The sequence below is a fragment of the Plectropomus leopardus genome, chromosome 20, assembly GCF_008729295.1.
Source record: "Plectropomus leopardus isolate mb chromosome 20, YSFRI_Pleo_2.0, whole genome shotgun sequence".
NCBI classification, from domain to species: domain Eukaryota; kingdom Metazoa; phylum Chordata; class Actinopteri; order Perciformes; family Serranidae; genus Plectropomus; species Plectropomus leopardus.
In genome coordinates, this window is record NC_056482.1 from 3,882,845 (window position 1) to 3,897,844 (window position 15,000).

The 15,000-nt window shown below is 40.4% G+C and overlaps 1 protein-coding gene across 1 annotated transcript in view; it reads right to left on the minus strand.

Annotated features, from left to right (window-relative positions):
* Window positions 1-15,000, minus strand: part of ap3b1a (adaptor related protein complex 3 subunit beta 1a) — a 78,427-nt gene that overhangs the window by 26,977 nt on the left and 36,450 nt on the right. The window contains exons 20-22 of the mRNA XM_042509046.1: window positions 12,367-12,523; window positions 10,466-10,514; window positions 9,003-9,106 (exon numbers count right to left, since the gene is read on the minus strand). Coding sequence (XP_042364980.1) covers window positions 9,003-9,106; window positions 10,466-10,514; window positions 12,367-12,523 — 310 coding nt within the window. The remainder of the gene's footprint in view (window positions 1-9,002; window positions 9,107-10,465; window positions 10,515-12,366; window positions 12,524-15,000) is intronic.

The window sequence follows — 15,000 nt, forward strand, 5'->3', positions numbered from 1 at the left end:
TGTCTGTCAAAATTGATGATTTTCTTTTCAACTCATTTTACTTTCTGTCATAAGTAGGTCTAAGCCTTAAATGGTGAGATGGATTGCCTACTTTTTAAGTTCTGTTCGCTGAATAAACGTTTTTGTGCGATAACTAACTACTGGAATGGCTTTGATTTAATGAGATTAGGAGGTATTTGAATGGAGACAGAACCATCTAGTGGTTATATAGCGCAACTGCGATAGAAAAAGATCATAAATCGTGTAACCGGGTACACGTCGGTTAGAAGTCCCGTTTACACGTGTAGAAAAAATTGTAAACGTTGACACCCCTAGCATACACATTGTAAATGGTTCCCTTTCTATTTCCTGTTGGTATGTTTATTAAGCAGTAACTGACAAGGAAATAAAAACAAAATAGAAGCAACAGAATAGAAAATGTCTATTGCAAGAAAGTTGCATTTGTTGAAACGGAAAAGTCGACGCTTTAAAGAGCTAACTAAGGCTACATTTGGATGAGAACGGGTCCTACTAAAAACAGAAAAGTCTTTCCTTTGTCTTTTTAAAAATATCAGCGTATCGTCATATGATAACACTGTGAGAACAATCCTTGTTCACACGGATTTGCAAAAACAACCGCAAATGCTGTAGTATGCATGCCAGGCCAATTGGCGGTGTAACTTTATAATAACACACCACAGGAGAACACCACACACCTGCGCATAAAGGTGTTCCTCTCCAGAGCGCTGAGTATAAACCTAACAAGAAGACGATGGCGAAAGCACAATAACCGACAGTGTTACAACCTCATCAGCACAAACACAGCTCGATAGTCAGTGTTGTTATCGTTGTCTTCTATGCGCGTGTGCAAAGTGCAGCCGTGATGACAATGTTCTCACATGATCCACACGGCAACAGAAGGGGTGGCATTTTGAAAAGTTTCAAAATATTGCATTTTCAGGCCCCCATAACTCCGTTGTTGTGTAAGCAAAAGGCAAACAAAAGTTTAACCTTTCATGCAAGAACCGTTGCCGTGTAAATGGCCTCTAAAACCCGCCGGCCTACATGTCTAACAGAGAACCGTCCAAATCTGTGGCTTTATGCGAGTCCGTACACTGTTTCCTGCTTCCTGCATATTATACCTTTAATATTAACCTGTGACTGAAAATGGCTGCCATCAAATGCACTATTTACTTCCAGGTAAATCCATAAGCAGCAGTTTGTCTAGGGAGTGGCCTGGAGTGGCAAGGCCACCCTTTGAAGGGTCCCTATTGTGCATTTTGGGTTTTTCCCTTTTCTTTATTGTTTTGTTTAGCATTTTTGTGCTTGTAAAAAAGTCTCCAAGTAATAAAACCCAAAGTCCAAGCCAAAGGGAGTTCTCTCTCCCTCAGAAGACACTGCTCCTAAGCTGCCTGAAACAGCTCGTTTGAGTTTCACTCGTTGGGTTTCCATTACAGATTTGCGCAAAACTTGAATGATATTTTTCGAAATTTCGATAAATCCCAATTGCAAGATGACTGCTTTTCTATTGATTGATATTGTGCGACTTCTCTCGCAATGTTACCAGTCCTTTCTTTCACAATAACATTCCAAGAAGCATGGTGATGGATGTCCAAAATATTGGCAGGTTTATTTCTATTGCAGCCATTCATTAAAGCCAATCTAATATCGCTGTAATTTCTTTGTCTTGTATCAGAGTTAAGAAGATCTCAGTCTCTTCCTCCGTCCATACATACTGAGCCATGTTTTGTAGAATGTCATCTGACTTTGTTGTACTTTTTCCTTTTCTTTGGGTTCTGTGGCGGCTGGCAACCATAAAGTCACATAACCGCCACCCGGTGTTGCACATCATATGAGCAATAAAAGCGAAAAAAGTGTTCCATTGCAGTTTTGCTAAATGTGGCTTTTTCGAATCGCCTGAAACACCACCTTATATGAGTGCAAAAACTTTTTTGTCATAAACGTGATGTTGTTTTTTTAATTGACGTATTTCCATTATGCGCATTTCGTGTTTGCAATTTCAATTTGCGCACTTTGAGGGTTAATGGAAACCCGCCCACTGTTTACTTCAGTAACTTGGCGATATCACAATATAGAATAGAATGTATACAGAGAGAGCCAGCTGACCAATCAGAGCAGACTGGGCTTGTCGGGAGGCGGGATATAAGCTCAGACAGACTGTTTCAGACAGAGGTGCTGCAGCAGAAGGCATTACATTAAAGCATGTAAACCTATTGTAGTGCACCCCCAAAATACAGATATAATCCTAAAAATTAGCCTAATAGGGCCCCTTTAATTCTGATTAGCTACACCAGGTGCCAGCCCAATTATGATTGGCTATCTGCCCAATCAGTTTGAAGTGTTGGTTGAGTAAACTCAATTTTTGGTCACCGTTTGTGACCTGATGTAAGTCTTCAGTGAGGAAAAATACGCTTGCATATCATAATGTTAGTATCAAACATTTAAAAACAACAGCCTGCCAAAGTCACATTAAATACAGAATAAAGTGTCCGTCAACAACGCCATCTCTCAGTCCCCTTGACAGAGCAGCAGCGTCTCTTGCGCCCAGACCGCCCACGCGCCTATAAAGGAGGTCAAACAAACATTTGCTGCTGTGCCGTAACGCCGCTGCGCCCTCACAAGCGCCCGTCACGCCAGCGCCAGCCTGCAAATTTATTGGGCCACTTTTAGATGTGTCAGAGCAGTCGGTGTCGATAAAGCCGGCCATAATGTTTGCCACCCCATCACAACAGAGATTTACCTCCCTGACAGACACATCCTGCTTCAAGGTCCTGTCTGTCGCCCTCGCCACTGAGCGGGCGGCGGAGACAGGAGACAGGACAGGGCTTCAAACCGCTTATTATCACCAATTTGACACAGTGGACAGTTAAAGGCTGACACTAGTGCCCACACAAAGCCCCTTCACTCTTCCATCCACTGTTGTCCTGGCACGCGGCACATAACACCTCAAGTGTAAATAAGAAGAAGGCGAGCAATGTAACCTTGACTTGTGTCAGTTCTCTCTCTGGCTGGCGTTCTCAGCCCTGGACAGGAAGGAGGGAGGTGACAATGAGGGAGGAAGTTGATTGAGAGGCTCTATTATGCATCAACTTAAAGGAAGCTCCTGTGATGGATGACACAGACACCAGTCACCTTCAGAGCCCGGACGCCACGCTCCCAGCATCCTCTCTGGCAAATGACCTGAAAATCCCGCTGACATATTCAAAAAGGGCTAACCGGAGCCGGGTAGCCTTGTGCTGTGTGCATAAGAGGGCCAATTTAAAAGAAAGTGGTGTGTTTGGGGGGAGGAGGGGTGGCTACGGAGACGTATGGGCATATATTGAAAATCCATTTCTGTTTTTCAGACAGCGTCTGCCTCCAACAGCGAGGACAGGATTTCATTATGCTCTACAAGAGTTGTGAGGATTAAGGTAAGGGACATGTGTTTGACTTTAGGCCCTAATTGTTCCCCTCAGTCAGGAGATGACAATTAATTGAGGGGCGTCACAAAGTCCTTGACAGCAAATTGGATTAAATAAATGTTACTACAGCCATCTAAAACTACTTTATTGTAACAAGAAGTCTCTCCAGCGCATATAGACAGAGGTTACTTCATTTATGCCAATTTGTCCCTAAATTAGGTATTTTAAAATGATTAATTTTGAAGCTTTCCATTAAAGAGCATTAGCAATAATAGAGGATTGTTATTCAGAAGCAGTATTGTCCTTCATCTTGCTTTGCAAGTATCGTTAACAAACTGCCAACAGTTTCTTTGTGTCAGCATAATATTTAACCCTTTGTAACCTGGAGTGAAATCACTTTTTAATTTATTTTATTTTATTTTAAGTGCTATTTTTCACTTTTGTGCTGCTTTGTGCTGCTTTCAGATGCCTTTCACAAGTATTTAAACCTTCAAACACTGAGCACATGAGTGTGATTTCTTTCACAAAGACTGAAAAAGGCAATCAGCAATTTGGTTAGAAATGTGCCATGAATTGTTGGATTTTTTTCCCCAGTTTTATAGTATCAAAATATACTTATCTGGCAGGCAAAAACATTAATATGCTTGCTTGTCATTTACACAAATGCCCACCCACACCCTCCCACCCAGGTTTAACACAAATAACCAAAATAGGAAAACGAAAAAAAGAAAAACAAAATAAAACATAAAAAAGAAGAAGAAGAAAAAAACAAATAGAAGTAACCAGTCTTGACTAATGCATGTTCAATACATAAGTGAACCAATTCATATATGAAAATAGAAAGTCGACCAGTTTTCATTAAACTAAATTGTTTGAAATTTAGAAAATTATTATGAAAAAGCTGGAGAAGATTAGAAGAAGATTTAAATTAAGTGTACCTAAATAAATGTTGTGGTGGGTTTTTTTTTTTTGCTGTTGTTTTATGAATCACAAGTGATTCATTTGATTCATTATACTATATATTTATATATATACTATATCATACTATAACACTGGCTACTGAATGTGAATGTGTATTTCTATTTTCTGTATGACATACCTTTACTTCATTACATTTCAGAGGAAAATAAAACCCTGATACCTAAAATGTTTGGAACTAGTGTAGTACATAAATAAAAACTGAATTAAATTATAATTATTTAAAGTTTCGACCTCTTTTTTTTTTTCATCAAACATATTTGAAGGTAGATATTCACATGACATTTAGACCAGAAGTAGTGTTAACTTAATAAAACTACACAGATAGAGAAATTATAACATTGCAATCCATAAAAATGATGGGCGATAAAGTGGAATGAGTAAAAAGTATTGAACATGCTAACGGAAATGTATTTAATATGTACAGAAGCCAGCTTCAAAACTATTCCTGTTTGAAATAAATAATCTCTCACAGTTTTAAGATGATATTTGGCCCATTTTTTCCCCACACAGGCTTTAAATCTTAAAGATTTTAGGGGGCATACTTGTGAAACACAGGAAAAAATCACTTTCAAAACTTCAAAAGTTAGAGTACTCAGTTTCCAAACACTTACTAAGAGTCGTTTAAAGAAGTGATACAACACAGTTAGTCTTTAGATAAGAATTTGCTGATCTTTGCATTCTGTTTTTATTTATGTTTTAGACTAATGGCTTGGGTTGTACACCAATATGCTTTCACTCCATTTCATTATTGAGTCCTTAAAATCTTGTTTTTTTGCCACACACCATTTTATTTTTATTTAATAGAAGTTAACTGGTCTAATGACATCTGGAGATTTTTTCCCTTGAATTTAGAGTAGCAATCTCTATTTTGTTTTCTTATTCAAGAATCTTACAAGGTAAAACTTTAAATGCAGTACTTTCACTTGTGATGGAGTATTGTTTCTTCACTGTGGTGTTGTTATTCATGCTAGAGTGAAGGATCTGAGTATTTCCTCAATCACTGTAGACAATTAGCTGCACAATACCACAGCATGTTTTTCATGAAGGCATGGATATGGCATAATATATGTGTTTATAGGTTAAAAATAAAGCATTAAGCATTAATTTGCTTGCTTATAGTAAATAAAGAGCTAAGTGTTTTTTGATACACGTGCAACATGTATTATTATGGGGGGGGTTATATATTTTTGTGTGTGTCTATGTATCTATGTATGTTGCATACATATATGTATATGTATATGTATGTGTGTGTGTGTGTGTGTGTGTGTGTGTGTGTGTGTGTGTGTGTGTGTTTACGTGTAGGTATTACTAGCTGCCCCACTACTACCAAAAATGCTTATCATGACTCAAATACTTTTGGCCCAAGTTTTCTCCACAAAGTGTCTTACCTACAATAATCATTTAAATCTTGACCATGCACAACTACAGCTAATCTGCCTACTTTGATTTTCTATATGTTATTAACCTTTACCAACCCCTACCCCACCGTCTATGTCATCCCTGTGTCTGTTATTGCAATAAAACTTAAAGAAAAAACATATACACAAATACACACACAAAGACTAAAAAAAGTGTTGTGAAAACAGACTAATAGGAAAAGAAATGCTGCAACAAACATTTCCCAAAGTCTCCACTTGCTGCGTAGGCCCCTGCACTGACTGCCTATTTCTGTGTGGGCATTTATTCCTATTTAAGAGGCAATCTCTGCAGTTTGAGTGGCAGCGGAGGTTTGGAGGGCAGGGGCTGCTATATTCGTGGCGCTCGGGGTCCTTCTGCTGATTCATAATTAGACGTGAACCCAGAGCGCCCACTACGGGGGAGGTCAGAGGGGTGAGGAGGGAGACGGGGGAGGAGGAGGAGGGGGAGCTGGCGCCCGCCTGATGGACACCAAATGAACAAATTATGATGGCCCCCTCTGGGCGTGATGGGGTCAAACGCCGTGCGCCCTGCCGCTGACAGTTCAATTTCCCCCCAACGCAGCACCATTCGGCGACTGCTAATTATGAATGAAAAGTTATCAGCCTCAGCCACCCTGCCGCACACACGGACAGCGGTCGGAAGAGGTTTGGGGGTGGGGGGATTTAAGAGGCATTTGTGAGAGATCCTAATGTCAAAATGTTATTAGAGAGAGCGGTAGCATGCAGAAACTGGGGAGAGGAGGAGGAGACAGACGAGGAGGTGGGTCAAAGACAGTGACCAGGGTTAATCTAAATGCCTTTGATAACCATGCAGTAATTCTCTAAAAGGGCCCGAGCGCTCAGCTGAGACAGACTCGCTGCCTCTGTGGGCAGATTGCTGAGAAATAGAAATGAGTGTTCACCCCTTGCCACGTTTCTCCTGGACCATCAAACAGCTTCACAGAGTGGTGGGGGAGAGAAAGAGAGAAAGAGAGATAGAGAGAGAGAGAGAGAGAGAGAGAGAGAGAGAGAGAGAGCTGATATGTAAGCGTGTGCATGCGTGGGGAGGTGGGAAGGGGGTGAATAAAGGTGAGGTTATTTACCCTTGTCTATGAATCCCGATGCCCATCATGTATTTATGCATAGAATTGACTCTAAATCAGATGTTGATGTGCGAAAAGTTCCCTGTTCTAATCTGCATTTCTATTCTCTATTACTCCATGGCCTTCACCTGAGGAGGAGGAGAAAGCGACTAACAAGGCTGCATAAACGCTGGCCTGAGAGCAGCTGTCAATCATACTGAGTGACAGGCGGGCAGGACTGACGGGCGGATTCTGAATATAGAGTAACTTACCACAAAAGCTAAGTACGAGACCAGAGCCAGGACAGTGGGGATGCTGCTTAGAGAGCCTATGAAAAGACATTCACCTACTTGCAGCCAAACAAACTGTTCACAACAAAAAGTTAACACAGAATTTAGCCCCTGTCCAACTGCACAAAAAAAACACTAACAACCACTAACATCTTGCTTTTTAATGTACTAGGAAAGGTTAAGGTCGGCATTCACACACTGGTCAAATGGCTCTGCAGTAAGCATAAGTATTTAAACCAGTTTAATGGAAACACAACACCCGAGCAAACGCGCTAATTTTAGCCCCTTCACCAGCAAGACACAATGACAGGCCGCCACAATGAATTAAGTATGAGGAGAAGTATGAGAAATCAAACAGAAGTAACCGCCATAACATTTTCACTGGCCTCCCTGCTGCTTTCTAATGTTTATCAACCTTATTTTCAGCCTGTCGGTAACGTTGAACACGACACATCAGAAACACACACACATACGCATACACAGCGCAGTGGCAGCATCCGGGACATTTCAGCTTCACTTAAGCATCTGAACACGTCATCCATCTTCATATACAGTTTGTTTCAGACATTGTAATCATTAAAGTCTGTGTAAAGTGATAACTAAAATGTGTTCTGAGCTTGTCACATCACAGAAAGATGTGTTATTAAACACCTGACCAAATCTGAATGACCAAGAAAATCACCAAGTATGTAAAAGAATGTCTCAAATTCATGAAAAAATTAGTCTGGTGGTGGAGCGGAGGCCACGCCCAATCGCAGGACTATGCTAATGATGCTTCTCGTTTTCATACTGCTACATTGTCAGGGGCGGGGTTATGCTGAGTATAGCTCCAGTGTGTCATCAAGCTATGGTTTTAGGCCCGCCCAAAAAATCTTAAAATAGGAAAATGGTGAAAAAGCAGTCAACCATCTAAATCCACAATTCAGTACTATATAGTAAAGGGTCTTTGTAACATGTTTTCAACAATCAGTTTCAAAAATTTATGTGTTTTGAAACAAATCTCTGAATTCACTTTACATGGACTTTAAACGATTACATGATTAATTTAAAATATTCACAGATTTATCATTCAAAATGAACAAAGGTACATTTACTTTTGAGAAATTTCTTTACAACAACACTGTAATAAATCAAACTTAGGTAAATTTTAAAATAAGAGCCTGTGTCAAACACCTGTGTGAATGCTGAGCATATTAAAAAAAAACATAAATTTAAAATGATTTAAAATGTTCAAACAGCAGAGTTACCACAGACCTGGCTGTGAGACACAAAATAGACACAGCAAACAGCAGAAAGAATGGTCTGGACATTTCCCTCCCGGGGGAAAGACAAGATACAAAACACACAGGCGCGCAGAGCGGCTCACACACTAAGGAGAGAAAGGAGCCGTCACACTAGGAAAGGTCAACCATCAGATATACACAACGCCGAGACACAAGGGACGCAACATCTGACAGAGAGAGATGGAAGGTGACAGAGAGGAGGAGAGAGAGAAGGGAGAGAGAGACCGAGTGGGTGGACGCAGAGATGAGACACAGAAATAGAGTTCAAGGGTGTGGAAGAGCAAAAGACAGCACGGGTGAGAAAGACAGACTATAAAAGATACAGGAAACAGGAAGAGCAGTTGTGGCGTCCTGACTGGCTATAAATATAAGAAGGCAGAAAAGGTCAATAGTCGCCGCCTGGAGCAGAAATGTTCCACGAGGGAGAGAAGCTCATTTCACCATCTCATATGCTGCTCTGCTGTTCTGTCAGTGTCAGACAGAAAAGGAACAATTGACTCCCAACACACGGTGATGGAGGAAATGTCATCCTGTGTGTTTCATAATGCACAAACACACACACACTAACCTGCACGGTGGAGGAGATGTTGGAGAGAGAGAGGCCCTCGAGGTCGGACAGCAGGCTCGGAGAAACAACCAAAGACTTTGGAGCATTTGTGGGTGCAGGAGAAACTAAAACAAAACAGAAACACGTACTTTTAGCTTGTTTAAGCCTCTTTGGAGGCATTGTAGTCTACCAAAGTGTCATTTTTGATAGTGTCACTGGGGGGCACCAAAGACAGGAATTTTCCAAATCCACACATTGTAGCTTTAAAGCTACACTCATAATTTTTTTGGCCACTTGGGGGCTGTGAAAATAACATAAAATGTGTTCACCACTTGGTTAAACTGGGAGGTTTTAAGGTGGGAAATTCCTGCCTTTATGCTTTCAGTGTTTTTTGTATGTTTCGGTATTATTCTAACTCATTTACAGGGGACAGTTCACCCCCAAATCAAAAATACATATTTCTCCTCTTCCTGTAGTGCTATTTATCAGTCAATTTAGTTTGTAAGAGTTGTTGTGTGTTGGAGATATCGGCCATAGAGATGTCTGTCTTTTTTCTAATATCATGGAACCAGATGGCACTTGGCTTATGGTGCTCAAAGCACCAAACAAATGCATTTCAAAAACTCAACAGCAATCTCTCTTTCCAGAAAGCATGAACTAGTTTCTCAATATAATCCACAGACCTTGTTTTGAGCAGTTTTATGTAGGAACTGTTCTACTTTCTACTGAACTTCACCTGCAAACCACATCACCTTGCAAAATAAAGAGTGCATCTACTCATAGAGAGGCTTTGTGACAGCAGAATACGTAAACATTAATGGCATCTTCCTCAGCAGAGCAGCACATTAGCTAGCTCAGGGGTGCTAGGTGAGCTAGTGATACATGGTGTCACTCATTTGTGTGAAATTTTGTCAGCTAAAACATGTTTTGTAAGGTCACAGTGGCCTTGGCCTTCTTGGACCACCAAATCAGTTCACTTTTGGGTCCAAGTGGACGTTTGTGCCTAATTTAAGGAAATTCCCTCAAGGCGTTTTTTTTTTTCACAAGAATGACATGGATGAAAGGTCATTAGGACCCTGACCTTTGACCACAAAAATTCAAATCAATTAATTCTTGACTCAAAGTGGATGTTTGTGCCAAATTTGAAGAGATCCTCTGAGATATAACATAAACGAGAGTGAGACTGATGAGGTCACAGTGACCTTGAGGTGTAACCTATGACCACCAAAATGTAATCAGTTCATTGTATCTCCACATGGACATTTGTGCCAAATTTAAAGAAATTCCCTCTTGAGATATTGCGTTCACAGACAAACAATATAATGCCTTCGGTCATGGCTGTCGCCGGCAGGGAGGCATAAAAAACTAAATAGATGATCTAATAATCTAAAAAAGATGAAGAGAGCTGAGGAGAATTCAAAAGTGAAGTGGAGACAAATGTTGGAAATTGAGTAATTTACAGTGTGAAAGTCTGTGAAACTCACAGTCATCTAGATCCAGTAAGGAGACTTCATTCTTGGGCTTCACTTCCACCTGAAAAACAAACAGCAACATGATGATAAGCACCACAGAAGAAGAGGCCCGGGCAGAAAAATGACAACACAAAACAAAAGTACTGAAACTGTGTTTTGTGCTTTTCAGTGGGTGACATGCTTCAATTTTGCTGGCAGCGTCTCTCAAGACATGACACATTCATCCCAAAAACAGATCTGCAGCACGCCTGGAATTCTCAATGACCAGTCATGCACGGTGTCGTGTCACAACCGATACACGCCACCCCATGCGACTGACTCGGGCTTGTCAGGTGTTGACTTGTGGGAATTACAACACACGGCGGTAGCTCGCGCCACAACAGGCCCAATAAAAACGCATTTAAACGTACGAGCGCTTTTATCACCCTTTCTCCACACCTTCCTAACCAACCACGGCTGCATTCACGTCACATAAAGAACCATAAAATTCCACTCTGCATACTCCAGGCTGAGTAGACTGGAAAGAAAAAAAAACTACACAGAGGAGGGAGTGAGGAATGACAGTGAAAACAAACAATAAAGTTAGAAGCCGTATCTTATCAGATCTTCTCTGATTGACGCTTGGTGGCGGTAATAGAGACGGAAACCTTGTTAGTGAACGGAGGTCTGAAAGAGCAAGAGAGAGAGACAGAGAGACAGAGAGACAGAGAGACAGAGAGAGAGGTGTAGACAGAGAGGGAGAGAGAGATGCATAATTCATAGGCCATGTCCAAATGACAAAGTGTATGAAATGAGAATTTCATAGTGCAGAAAAGGAAAGGGAGGGCGAGAGATAATGCGATGAGCCGAACAGGTAAGAAAAAGATGGTGAGGGCTGAAAAGGGGGAAAAAAATGAACGACTTGCGGAGAAAAAATAAATAAAGCTGATAACAGATGAGCAAAATTATATCCCACAATATAAATTGGGATTTCAACGCTATTGCCACGTGTGTGCCTGGGGAACAACAGCTCCCTGAGAGACACTGTTTATACAGTTAAACAGAAGAGTTTCTTCATTCATCCTCTTTGCAATAATATCAGATTCTACACTGCTTTTAAGATGATATATCAGAGAACTTCTGAGCTCAGGGGTAAACACGCATTACACTATGACACATGCATGAAACTGAATAGTGTGCAGTGCTGCTACGGCTACAAAGATCAATATAAACTGTCAGTTGTCTGTTTTTAATGCTTTTGAACGTCACCCCAACATTTCTTACAGTTTAGAGCCTCCTTAAAAGCCATCATGGAAACTGAAAGATTTTTAAAATGCATATGGTTACATGCGAGCTTGTTGTATATTTTGCATACATATGTATTTTTAATATATCTTACAGTACAGTGGTTCCAACTGGTGGGCTGCAGTCCAAAAGTGGGTCGTGGGTCAACTGACTTGCAACCATGTCAAGTCTGTGACAAACACACTTTATTTTGAAGTGCAGTGAATTTAGGGCACAGAGCTTTTATTTTGAAGTGCGATTTCCTGCTCTAACACAAGTTTTTTGGGGGTTTTTTATAAGTTAACTGTCTAACTGTCCTGTTCTTGGTATTATTTAACCAGTTTTTTATTTTCCAAGATAAGAATAGGCCGAAGGGACTGTTCTTTAGTTGTTAGAGGAGGAGGGTGCATTTTTTTACCCTCTCAAAGCTACAAATATTTTTCCTTGAGCATCCCTGAGTGAAAGCATGAAGCATTCGTCCCACATGATGTGTTAAAGGACTGTCAGAAATCTGAAAATCCAGCCACATTTCCTATTTTTATAGGAAAATGAAGTGACGGTATAAAGCGAGGACTTCATTGCGGCACTATAGCACCATCTCTGCGTAGACGCTGCTTCAGTTTCAGGACTAAAATGAATCGCAGCATCACCTTGGATTTGGACTTGACATCAAGCTTCTTCTTCTGTTGTACTATGGGGGCATCTGAGTCAGAGTCAGAGGAGGAGTCTGTCTCAGAGTCGGAGGAGTTTTCTGCTGACGAGCTGCTGGCTTGGGCTACAGGTCCATTTCCGTTTTCATCTGAGTCACTGAAACACAAAATTCATATGTAAAACTAACAGAACTGCACATTGACTTTGTTTAGAGAACATGCTTTTACCATATTTACATAAAACACACTCAGCTTTAATGTATGTGATTTGAAAAAACAGTCTTCAGTCCATCAGGAAAAGCAAACTTGCAATATCTTTAATAATATACCTTTTATTATTATCCACATCCAAAGTGAGAGCTGAAGCGTGGCCCGGTCAGAACAACAACGATCAATCTGTTTTTGTTTGTGAAGTTAATTCAATGTTGCATTCAGTCAAAAAAGATTTCTTCCATCTTTCTCCTCTCTCTTTCACTTGCTCTGTCCCTCTTCAATTTGTCCCGATAATGAGTGTTTACTCCGCCTGCCTGGGATTTTCAGCCGTTAAATTAATGAGGGGAATTGTGACGGTAACTGGCTTTTTAACTTGGGCGATGATGAAAAGCCAGTATTAATTTGGCCTACAGATTTCATTTGCTGCGAACAGGAAAAAGTGATATAAATCACTGTGGGCCTGATTAGGCCCTGCCTGAAATGACTGGGCCATAATGAGGGCATTATGCTGTGTTTGTTGTGGAAGCACTGGGGTGAGCTGCTCTAATTACTGTGTGCGTGTGTGTGTGTGTTGTGTGTGTGTGTGTGTGTGTGTGTGCGTGGGTGCGTTTGTGTGTTTGAGCACTGGGGTGAGTTGCTCTAATTATACTCTCTAATGGAGAGAACAGGGTCAGCCGGCAGCCTGTCACACGGCGAAATCAGGTAGATTCTGTGTGAGTTTGTGTGTCCGTGAGCAAATGAAGTGCGGTGCATAAGAAACTAAATTTGCCAGTGTGTAAGGGGAGTGTACGGGAGCATATTCAGCAGTAATGACTCAAATCTCATTCATTGGCAACACCAGGCTGCTAAATGACCAATCAAAAGTCATTATCCATTAGCCATGTAAATGTGGGTTACACTACTGGAGGAAAATTCTCCTTGATTAGCTTGTTAATGGAACTCACACTAACGATATTCTAGCAGCTCTGCCAGCCTGATGTGTCTGTGTGTCTGTGTGTGTTTGACACGGAGAGCTAGAAGGTTTATATACAGTAGAATAGGTGTGTATTGCTTACAGACTATATTATTACCTCCTTCAAGACAGCTGGCATGATTTTCTCTCCTATCTGAAAACATGGATTTGGATTATATTCTGATTATCTGTCAGTGAAAAGGACACTCAAAACTGTTACCTGGTCCTCTTAAACTACAAAAGGACATTAAAGGAATACTTAATTCCCCAAATGATCAACGCGTTGCACTGAATTCATGAAAAAAAAGTTTTTTCTCGCATGCCTCTAGTGGGCAAAGAATCCGTGAACAGAGAAAGTTCTGGATGAATTTAAGTCATAGGGGTCCATGTTTATCAAAAGTACATCCAAACATATGTTAACAAATGATCACATAACTCGTGTAGAATTATCCAACTCTCATTTATCCAGTAGTATGCTTCGTACCTCCCAAACAGACAGCACTTTCAGATGGTGAACTGAACTAAAATTTAACTTTGTCTATACTCTCTTCGAAGCCAAACTCCATTTACAAAAACAGTCAAGCAAGCTGCTGGTCTACTAATGCCTCGATCAGTTAGTTTGTTTGTCTCATTGTGTGACTTTGGTGTTAAAGGGGTTAGTTCAGATTCACCAAAGTCACACAATAACACAAACAAACAATTGACTGAGGCAGCTATAAACCAGCATCTCCCATGTTCAGCGAGGTAAAATTATTGTTTTTGTCAATGGAGTCTGGCTTTTAAGAGAGCAGAGAAAAGTTTCAAACAGTGGAATACTGAGCATACGAAGGATCAATGAAACTCGGATGATACTGCGCAAGTTGTGTGAAAGCTTGTAAACATGTTTTCATGTAGTTTTGCTGTTGTTGAATCTGGCCCAGTTCGATTCGTAGAGAATTTTTGTCTGTTTTTTTAAGGAGCCTGGTTTGATTTTTTAAAATGCACGCACACTTTCTATTGCACGCACCTGTTTTAGAAATTGCACACGTTTTAATCATTTTCAAATGCATGTTTTGAAACAGAGCATGACTAAGTAATTTGCACACGCACTTTATTTGTATTTCTCGCACTTATTTTATAAAATGTGTTTTAGTAACTTACATATGCGCCTTTATATAAAACAAATGCGCGTGCAAATTACTTCAACATTTTTTAAATAAAAACATGCATGAAAGTTACTAAAACAAAGGTGCACTTTACAAAAATGGTGCTGGATATTGAAAGCGTGTGTGCGTTTTGAAATAAAAGCCCCTTTCGGGGCTCCGTAGTTTTTGGATTCTTCATTCAAAGTTTTTTTTCACAAATTCAAAATAACATGGGGTGAGTAACTGATATACAAACAATAATTTGGGGGTTAAGTAATCCTTTAAGTGCAGGATCTAAATGAAGAATTCTCCATCAAATGTCTTTATTAGGGTTGTGTAGACGGC